Raw genomic sequence first — 10,154 nt, 5'->3', positions numbered from 1 at the left:
TACCAATTGAGATGAATCAATTATATGTGAAAGCTGAACCCAGCTTTGAAAATTAAGGTTATGGTTCTTTAAAGGGAGATCAGATGCATCACCTTTTGATATTAAAGGTATTTTACGATAGAGATTAAAACAGCATATTTGCACCATGCAACAAACTGTAGACCTAAACAAAATGCATACAGTAAAAAATACCGTTACCATTAGATGGAAAGAATGCAGTACAGTACAGTATATATAATATAAATAATCTAATGAATAATCAGACCCAGAATGAAGCCAGTGTGAGAAAATTACTTCCCTGTGTCTGTTTCCTATAAATAGTATGATTAATACTATAAATCAGGAGCAACTTTCTCTCTCAGTGTCACAGTTTGTCAGTAAAGCATTTAAGTCCATCAACTACTTTACTCAAAACAAGGCATCCTGTCTTCAGTTAATCTAGATCAGGGGTCGGCAACCTTTCCTTTGTAAAGGGACAGTTTTGGTTAGAAATGGGGTGTGGATAGCTGAATGGGGCCGCATATTTGTTGTAATAGGCTATTTAGCTACTTTATCTATTTTATAGCCTGTATAGGCATACACTAATTGGATTTATACAACGAATACATGCAATTGCAATAAAACATTGGCTACAAAACAAGCATTTGAGTGGATGTTACATCTAACAAGAAATGAGAGAGGAATGCAGGAAAATTCAACTATCAGGTTTTTATATTAATGAAAACCTGTTATTTAGTAGGCCTAGCTCTTGGGTTTCAATCCTTGATTGTGCAAATGAAATGAATATCATAGAAAATATCAGCCTAACCCTTCTTAAAAATAAAAACACTGGTAAACATTTCATACAATTGAATTGTGACAATTGAAAGTAGCCTTGTTGCATTGATTCCCAGCCACACTAGGGGCCTGCATGGGCAAAAAACAATATTAACTCAGGGTTAAAACTCGCTATAATGAATGAGATAGGCCTAATCAAACACCCCCATACCTTTCTCATTCAGTTTCATGGGATTTTTTTTTCTGAATTTCATTGCAGAGCTTCTGAATATCAGGGCTGTATGATGTTGTTTTCAGCTTATATATGTTTAGCCTTTTTTGGATCCATATAGCTAAGCGATTTTAGCAGGCTACCCGCTCAGAAAATAGGCGCCAGGATAGTCTCTCGATGCACATTTTATGCTGAAAAAAACTTTTTTTTAATGCCATACACAAACATATTTTTACAAATGTATAATGTATGGTTGACTTTTGGCCTACAACAATCATAGGTAAATGAATCCCATAAATGTTTTGTTTTGTTTTTTTGGCCAAAGGGCAGAATGCTGCGAGCGCGGGTTGCCGACCCCTGATGATGATCTCACTGTAACCTATGATGTTGTATAGTTTGCTGCCCTCTAGTGTGTAATGTTTTGTTACATCCCATCCCTTTAATCAACATGTTAAAGACTTGTTTATTAAAGCTGTATCAGCAATGTCTGCTGTCCCTTCTTTGTTTTTATTCAATTGTGTATAGATTGAGTCATGGTTCTGATAGATTCACTTCCCTGTGGCCACAATTAAGTCAAAACAAAGTGGGATTCGCAAATATAATCTATTCGAATAACATGAATTACAAAGAAGTTCAACAGAAACGTGTAATGTGGAGATTTAATGTGTTTTATTTTTTTAATTTAATTTGTTCTGATTTTTTCAGGATTTCATCATTTCAAAATACATTAGATTAAAATCACAATGATGCCACTGCAACAGGGTAACCCAGTAAAAATGAACAGTGGAAAAAATATGACATTTCAATATATTGGATAGTTTATATTAACATGTAAATTGTCCATTAGAAATTTGATCAATGAAGATATGAAAATGCATTGAATGGTCTTTTGATACATACATATTTTGAAAATGGACGAAGGAAGAAAATGCAGTCTGAATTTGGGTTGTTGTTTTGTAATAGTATGTTTTGCAATAGTAAAAAATATATAGATCTGGAAAAGAAATATATTTCTCCTCGGAGTACGTTTACTTGAACATTTAAGTTTTTCTAAATTCAACACTCTTCAACAGTGCCTGTGGTTCCTATCAAACAGACATTCTCCTCGTGGTGATGTACAGCCCTTTCACAGAGCATATAGCACGTAGCAAGGAAAACTTAAGGATGGACCTACAGAGGATTAGCAAGTAGCAACAAGGAAATGTCTAAGTTGGTACGTTTAAGTCAACACCTGATATACAATCTGACAAAAGCCGCCTGAAAAAAATACATCCATTTCAGTCTCATCACTTGGATCTTTCAGCACAAAAGAAAACATTTTTAAAAAGTCCAGCTGAGCAACAGAATGGACAGATGGCTATGGTTGGGTGTTTTAACCTTCCATCGAAGGGAATGATGGCCTCTGCCTAGGTCTCAGGGAGGTGTATGTGCCTGCGGTAGCCGCCTAGCTTCCTCCGGACGGGAAAAGAGGATTTGCTACACGAATATCATGTTTCTTCTGGGCTGCCATATGTAAGTGTGTACAACAATCATAAAAATCATATATGCAAAAAAAAAGAAAAAAAAGACATTCAGGGATAAACATTAAAAACCCAACGGAGGAACAGGAGACGACATTGACATTAAAAAAAATTGCCTTTTTCTCAAAATTCAAAGCAGGCCATGATGGCGTCACGGTCCAGTTTGAAGGTGAGGAATGCCCTGGAGGAGAGGAGGACCTCACAGTCTCTGGTGTAACCAACACCACCACCACCACCACCAGGAGACTCTACCTTCCCGAAGCTCTCAGACAGCTTCCGGGGCTGGAGCTTCCTCTCCTCCTTGGCGACGGCGGCGGTCAGCTGGGGGTTCGCCACCCCAGCGTTTACGGCCTCCTGGACGCCTTTCCTCCCACTTCCCTTTAGATTGGGGCTCTTGGCTTTCAGAACATCGCTCGGATCATGTGCGCTCAGCTGTCCCACCAACCTCTGACCCTTGTGCCGCCCTCCCCAGCCCTCCCCGGGAGACGCCTCGGCGCCCGGGACCCACTTGGACTTTGAGCGGGAGTTGTCCAGAGGTTTGCCCAAGTCCTCGTCACAGTCTGTGGACTCTTCTTTTAGCCTGACGAGACGCTCCCGGAGCGGACGTATGAAGGGGATGACCATGAAGAACCGGTTGGGGGCCAGGCCCAGCTTAGACTTCGGGGTCATGTCGTTCCTGTGACATGGGAGCTTCTCGATGGCGAACCACTCGATGTTGCGTATCTCCTTCCGGGTTTTAGGGTTGAACTTGGTGTCTTTCGACACACCGGTGATGATGTACAGCCGTGCCAACTGGTCAGTGATCTTCTGCTCGATGTACCGGTCCTTGCAGATGCGATCCTTTATGTCAAACCCTGTCTCTTCCATCACCTCACGGACCGCACAGTCGTGAGGAGCCTCGTCCTCGTTGACCTTTCCCTTCGGGAAGCCCCAGCCGGACTTGGCCAAATAGCCCTGAACAAGCAATACGTTTTCCTGGGATTCGTCTAAAATAATGGCACCGTACGTAGGGACACCCATCTTGTATTCCTTCCATTGTTCTATAACTTTCTGCACGTCCTCTCCTTTGGGCAGGAGAAACGGACAATGATGGAAGACGGCTTTGGCGAAGTCCCTGATCCCGCACTGGGGCAGTCCAGGTGTGTTCTGCATACAGAAGTCCAGGTAGAACCAGTGAGCCAGCTCGATCTGAAAGCACACCCGGATTGCATTGTCCCTCTCCTCACTTGGTATGTGGAGGATAAACCGACTGCAAAGGTCGTCCAATAGACTGGAGGGAATGTCTACCCTCTTCGTATCCATGTAGTTTAAAAACATCCCCACGTTTAGTTCTTCTTAAATATGGATGATCATGCGGTATACCAATTCTACGATTAGGGCAAGGGATCCTATTGTTGTCTACGTTTTTTTTCCTTGCACTTTTTTGCTTTGCGTTAAGTGAAACTACTTTCAGAAGTCAACCTTGAGCACAACAGTAAATGGCAGTGTACGTGCTATAATCCATCGTGTGTTTATGGTGCAGTATCAAGCCAAGACACAAGTTTAAAAAGAGCACTTCATCTTTTCGCGGTTCTACACCCGAATAAAGCGAATACTTGGCATGAAATAAATAGCGATAGCTGATTCGGATATGTGAAAATGTGTTATATAACCTAAAGGCAAACTTAACTTTTGAATAACAGTCGGATATATCCTTTTCCGAGCAAGCTGCGAAACCGGAATTAAAATTGATCACAAAGAAATAAAATAGGGACATCCGGTCGGACCGTTTCACAATAAGAGCGTATTTACTTCCGTCTGAATTTGTACGAACGCAGGCGCTATTTTATCCTGAAGGCGAATCAGTTTATTCCTGATGTTCTAACTAATGTCGTGATTTTTAAATGTATTTATACATTTTAGTCCTGACCTCTAAGATTACTCGTATTCTAAGGTGGCGTGTTTTACAATACCTCCAATTTCGGATATTTTGATAATGGTTATTTTCAAAAGACGTGACTTGACTATTCTGGGCCAATATAAACGAGTAGGCTGTAGGCCTACTAATAAATGTATATGACTATGTTAAATTATTTCAATCTTTGAAAATGTGTTTTTATTGATTTGATGGTTTTAACACACATATATATATTAAAAAAACGGTTCCAAAATATTACAAATATAACAGCGATAGATGGCGCTATATTGCTGGTGAAAACCAAAACAAATGTATTGAAGTACAAACTGGAGTAGTTGAGACACTCCCACCCTATGCGTCAGTCCTGTACATAAAAAAATGAAAAAGCAACATTTTGAAAGCTTCAATCGAAAAACCTCTTTCAAATCCATAAATATCTTATTTGTTTAAATAATGTCATGGGTACAACTGCGTACGAACCGAAAAGTAAACTGACTGAAACGGACTAATAATCTCCTCGAATATTGTCTCTTCTTAAAGTTTGAAGTCATTAGTTGTCAAACTGACTTTACAACTTCCGAATGAACCATGGCCGCTGAAGCACTAAATAAGAAAATATGAAAACAAAAAAACATGTATATATATATATATGTGTGCAGGTGGGTTCAAGGCCTAACCCAGTTATGGCGGGTCTTTTTATCAGCTTTCTTAATCACTCATCCTGTCTTTCACGTTTGACCGGTAGGCCCATGTGGCCAAACATTATCAAGTCAGAGAGCCCTGTTTAGAAATATGAGCGCGCGCGCTTGCGTGTGTGTGTCTGCGGGTGCGCTCGCGTGTGCGGCCAGCGCTCATGAAACTTCTGTCTTTGTCGACGCGATTCCGTATACCCTACCCTAGCGGAACCTGTCGGATAGGTGCAGGCTGAGCTCTGACGTGCACAGGCATGTGTGACAGCTCAGAGACCGGCGAACCGACAGAGAAAGGGAGGGAAAGAAGACTTGACACCACCGGACGCACACACACACACATCCAGAACAACCAACACACTCTGCATACCCAGGAAAGGAAATATGAAAAATAACATGCAGAGAGGAAAATAGACATTCCCTCTTTCCCTGAAGGGAACCAGGGGGAAAGGAATGCTCTGGAATGCCAAGGAACCCTGGAGAGCTTTTTCATTCCAGCTTGGACTCATGGATCTGGACTCCTAATGTGCAATCTAAGACTGTTGGAACTACAGGACATTTGGGTGGTTCTCTGCATCACGTTGTATGTGATCCATATAGGTACGATACACACGCACACACGGGCACACACACGCACACGGGGGCACACACACGCACCTCTGCCAGGGGACCTGGCCATTGTCCTATAGTGCTGGAGTTTCTATGTGTGTGGGAGTTCAATGTAATGTGTGTGTGTGTGTGTGTGTTGGGGTTCGAAAGCTGTGCTTGTGTAACTGAAAGGGCATGTCCTTGTTTACTTACCTGAACTGAGTCCCTCACCTTGTGTTTGTAATTGCCCCCACCCCCATACCTCCTGCCCTTAGCACAAGTTTTAAACTACTAATTGTGTTTCGGACTCACTGTTCCTTTGTTCGTAATCGTAACTTATCACTCAGCCATTTTGTCTGTCAAGTCATGTTGGAATTATTTAGTTGGGAAATTCTTTCCTCATGCTTCTTTGGCAAACACACCTGCCCCTCCACCTACAGCCTCCACCACCTCCTCCTCCTCCTCCTCCTCCTAAACCCAGGTGTGTCACATCCAGACATGCTGGCGAGTATAGAGTAGAGCTGCGGAGTGGAGAGTTGAGCTCTGGAAACGATGTGAGGCAAGCCAACGGCTGAGCCCCGACCAAAACTTCCCAGCAGCCTGTTCGGCCAGTTCTACCCCTAACGTGTGGTTTCACACACACACACAAAGGAATCCACTGTGTTCGGGACAAACCTGTTCAACCAACAACTACTGTAAGACCCCGACTTACCCCTTCTATCCCATACGTAACGATTGGGGACATAGCACACAACACTGCCAGGTAAAGACCAGGTAGAATCTTATTATCCCTAGATACAAAAAAAAAAACACCACATGGTAGAATCATATTCATCCTGGCTGCCATTGGCAGGACAGTCTAATGTGAACCAACATTACTGTCTCGAGATCCGAGAGGTGGAATGGGTTTGTTTAGCTTTAATGTGTTTTTATGGCAGCGCACGTAACCTTGGTAGAATGGGGTTATACTTTAACTTGGAACCACAGTAATATAATTCTAACCTTATGATCTAAAAGTGCTTTCTCTTTTTCTTTCTCTAGAGATGCTCTTGTATCTTTTGTATTACACTGCAATGTACTCTGTAACTCGATATCGTGAAAAACAATATATGCAAAGTTCCATATTGCAAATTCTATAGCATGAGTTGACCTTGTTTTACCACGCCCTACCTCTCTCTCCTGGCTCTCTTTATCTCTCTCCCCTCACCTCTCTCTCTCAACCCCTCTTGCTGTTCCCCTATCTTTCTTCTCCCCCCTCTACTCTCCCCCCCTTCTCTCTGTCTTCCTCTCTCCTTCCCCATTCTCCCTCTTTCCCCTCCCCTCACTCAACCTGTCTCTCTCTCCCCCTCCTCACCCATCCCCAGCCGGAGCCATCTCCGTGGCCTCCCCCCAGCGGAGCATGACTCGCTCGGTGCAGGAGGACGTGTTCTTCTCGGTGCGGGTGACCTGCCAGGGTGTGCCCACCCTCCAGTGGACCTTCATGTCCGGCGCCGTCAGCCGCAGCATCGGCAGCTGGCGGCCCGACAGCAGTGGCGTCGGCGGCGGCGGCTCCTTCTCAAACATCACGGTGGACTACGTCGACCGCGTGGAGACGTACGCCAACGGCTCGCTGGGTCTGGCCCGGCTGCGGCTCGCGGACGCCGGCTTCTACGTGCTCACCGTCACAGAAGACTCGGGCAGCAGCAAGGACAGCGGCTTCGTGCTCAAAGTGAACGGTACGGCAGTGGTGGTGTCGGGGGTTGTGGTGGTGTCGGTGGGGAGTAGATGCTGAGGCTGCGAGGCACAAGTGCAATCATGATGAGGCTCCCCTCTAACCCAAAAAGGCTATTCACGTGTGTGTGTGTGTGTGTGTGTGTGTGTGTGTGTGTGTGTGTGTGTGTGTGTGTGTGTGTGTGTGTGTGTGTGTGTGTGTGTGTGTGTGTGTGCTTGTGTGTGTGTGTGTGTGTGTGTGTGAACCAGTGGTGAGACTGTTCCAAAGTGTGTTATGTGTATAGGAGTCAGTCACTCCATACTTTAGTACTGTTGGTACATTTATGTTACATTTGTAAATGTCTTTAAATGTATAATGTTTGAGTGTGCTTGTGGTTGTTTGGTTTGTGTGTGAGTGTGAGTGTGTTTGCGTTTCTTGAATTTAAATATATTTGAATACATTTGATTAAGAGGAGGCCTTGGAGTGACTGTGAGCGGAGTTGAACCAAATGTGAACGTACAGTAAGGTGTGTCTGGTGACGCGGTGACGCATATTTGCTCTGGGTGGGCGTGATAAGATCTGTGAAGCTTGGTCAACAACGCCTTCTCTAGAAGTGCCGACGTAAAGGCATTCAACTACTCAAAATCACTCTAGACTAGATAGTGTCGAGGTCAAGGGCTCTTGCGACAGTTGACAGTGTAAAGTGACACTCAAAGCATCATCATTCTCAACCCTTCTTACTATCCTTATGCTAGTGTTTTCTAGTATTATTTGATTCACTACTTGGTTGTAGTTAGTCAACATCACTTCCTGTTTGTATAGTTTACCTTGTTGTATGTTTATTATTATTTGTATTTATTTTTAACATACATGCTGTTCCATGCTACGTATTTCAGAAAAACGTATTTACTGTAAAATACCCTCGATGTAAAAGTAAAGTTTTGAACTGCTTTGAACAAGTAATTATCATTATTTTCCTTTGTAAGTGATAATCAAGCAACCTTATATCTGATTGAGGCACCTATGAATAGAGAGTGATCCAACAACAAAACAGAACACATCCTTTATTTGTTCATTTTCATGTTTCATTCTGTGGCACCCTGACCTTAACCCCTCTGTCCGCCTGTCCGTCTGCTGTGTCCAGAGGTGATCTATGAGGACCTGCAGTACCTGTCCGTTTCGGCCCTGGTGCTGTTCTGTCTGGCGGGCCTGCTGATGCTGTCCATGTGGCTCCTGAACCGGGCCTACAAGAAGATCAAGGCCTGCAGACGGCGTCGAGAACAGAACGGTAAGGCAGAACGCAATCAGAGTCAATGTTATATTGATCACATGCACAGTATCAATCATTCTGGATAGTGAAATGATCACGGAAAGGCCAAGGGTGGACTACATCTTAATAATTAAATAAAATAATACATGATAAATGTAATATGAGCATGTTAATTACACAATAGAGACACATTTTCTTCATCTTTCTAGTTTCAAGTTTCTTTATTTGATCTTATCTTAAAATAAAGTTAAAAAAATAAATAAATGAAAAAGTTTCAAAAGTATCATGAAATATACAGTAAATAGAGATTCAGTAATCAATGTGGTCGATTGTTCAGGAGTCCGACTGCCGCTGTGTGGTTCATGCTTATAGGAAGTGTATAGCCTTGGAGTATCGGCCAGTATTTGGTTCAGCCTCGAGTCACGGAGGAATTTGCTTAGTCAAAGAATGCATTATTTATTTCCCCCCCAATGAATATAAAGCTGTTACGGTATTTCTGGCAAAAATCTCTCATGTCATAGATTAAACCGTTTATTTCATGAAATGGTTTTACACTTTAGTTTGGCGGTCCTCTCTTGAAGGGGTGTAGGATTTAAAGCATGACATACAGATGACTGATACAGCATAACATAGTGTTGGTGTGGGATGGAAGGTCTTAAATTGACTGCCTATCAGTATACTCTACATGCATTTGATTGGACAAATCAGCTGCCACATGATCCCCGACAGATCTTGCTAGTCCCATAAAAATAACCCCATAATATTTTTTCCATTTCTTACAAACACGACGGCTATGAAGTAGATGAGGCGCTTTGTGTTTTGAGTTCCAATAGGGCCAGGGTAGTCTAGGGGCTCGGTTGTCAGATTCCAGCCAAAAGCTTCTAACTGCTGCCTGCCTTCCCTGAGCAAGGTGTCCTACCTTCTCCTTAATGTCATGTAATTACCTTCACCGTAAGTTGTTTTTGATGAAAGCCCATCCTAAATTACTAAATGATAATTGTTCATTCATGTTCACTTCAACATCTTCACAACATCCTCAGTTTACAAATTCTGACAAATCGTCCCTCTCTCTCTCTCGTCTACAGGCAACGAGACGGAGCTTCAGCCTCTGTAACAGACGTCATACTGTGTGGTGTCTCAGAGGAACCATGAGGTTCACTAACATGGAGGGGGGGGGGGGGGGGGGCTCTGGGCGGGCAGATGGGCTGACCCGTCCACGGCTCCATGGACACGGGTACCACCGAGCCTCAGGACCCAGGCCTCAGGGGAATCTCCCACCTGCTCCGTTTGGAAACCCTGTCTGGCTCCAGACCCCTCAGAGACTACCTTTCCCCGACGTGTGGCTGGTGTGTGCACCTGCACACAGACTGGACTCATTATTTCGAGACAACATGGGCTCTGATTGGTCCCAGCTGGTCCACGGGCTGGACGGATGTACCTCTTTGTAATACCTGAAGGAAAAAATGATCGGCAAATGTATTTAATTTATTGGATATAGGGGGACCTGAGTAT

At 43.5% G+C, this 10,154-nt stretch overlaps 2 protein-coding genes across 3 annotated transcripts; one reads left to right on the top strand and one right to left on the bottom strand.

Moving 5' to 3' along the window:
- Positions 1-1,618: 1,618 nt before the first annotated feature.
- dcp2 (decapping mRNA 2) lies at positions 1,619-4,289 on the bottom strand. Its single transcript, XM_056611079.1, has one exon. The coding sequence runs from the start codon at positions 3,823-3,825 to the stop codon at positions 2,632-2,634; it is 1,194 nt and encodes a 397-aa protein (XP_056467054.1). The 5' UTR covers positions 3,826-4,289; the 3' UTR covers positions 1,619-2,631.
- A 997-nt stretch (positions 4,290-5,286) lies between these two features.
- LOC130406294 (V-set and transmembrane domain-containing protein 5) lies at positions 5,287-9,816 on the top strand. Of its 2 annotated transcripts, XM_056611787.1 has the most exons (4): positions 5,287-5,694; positions 7,047-7,397; positions 8,517-8,660; positions 9,728-9,816. In XM_056611787.1, exons 1-4 carry the CDS (start codon positions 5,619-5,621, stop codon positions 9,754-9,756), a joined length of 600 nt encoding a protein of 199 aa, XP_056467762.1. In that variant the 5' UTR covers positions 5,287-5,618; the 3' UTR covers positions 9,757-9,816. The 2 variants fall into 2 exon arrangements, with proteins under 2 accessions (XP_056467762.1, XP_056467761.1); XM_056611786.1 differs by lacking the exon at positions 9,728-9,816 and having other exon boundaries at positions 8,517-8,971.
- Positions 9,817-10,154: the final 338 nt, after the last annotated feature.

Source organism: Gadus chalcogrammus, chromosome 16, assembly GCF_026213295.1.
Source record: "Gadus chalcogrammus isolate NIFS_2021 chromosome 16, NIFS_Gcha_1.0, whole genome shotgun sequence".
NCBI lineage: Eukaryota > Metazoa > Chordata > Actinopteri > Gadiformes > Gadidae > Gadus > Gadus chalcogrammus.
The sequence above is the reverse complement of the archived record's forward strand: the minus strand, read 5'-3'. Positions and strand labels throughout refer to the sequence as shown.

Excerpts from the sequence above, each read along its gene's own strand:
- dcp2 (XM_056611079.1), bottom strand. The coding sequence starts at position 3,825 with ATGTTTTTAAACTACATGGATACGAAGAGGGTAGACATTCCCTCCAGT.
- LOC130406294 (XM_056611786.1), top strand. The coding sequence starts at position 5,619 with ATGTGCAATCTAAGACTGTTGGAACTACAGGACATTTGGGTGGTTCTC. Across the intron at positions 5,695-7,046 it reads GTTGTATGTGATCCATATAG|CCGGAGCCATCTCCGTGGCC; the intron begins GTACGATACACA and ends ACCCATCCCCAG. Across the intron at positions 7,398-8,516 it reads CTTCGTGCTCAAAGTGAACG|AGGTGATCTATGAGGACCTG; the intron begins GTACGGCAGTGG and ends TGCTGTGTCCAG.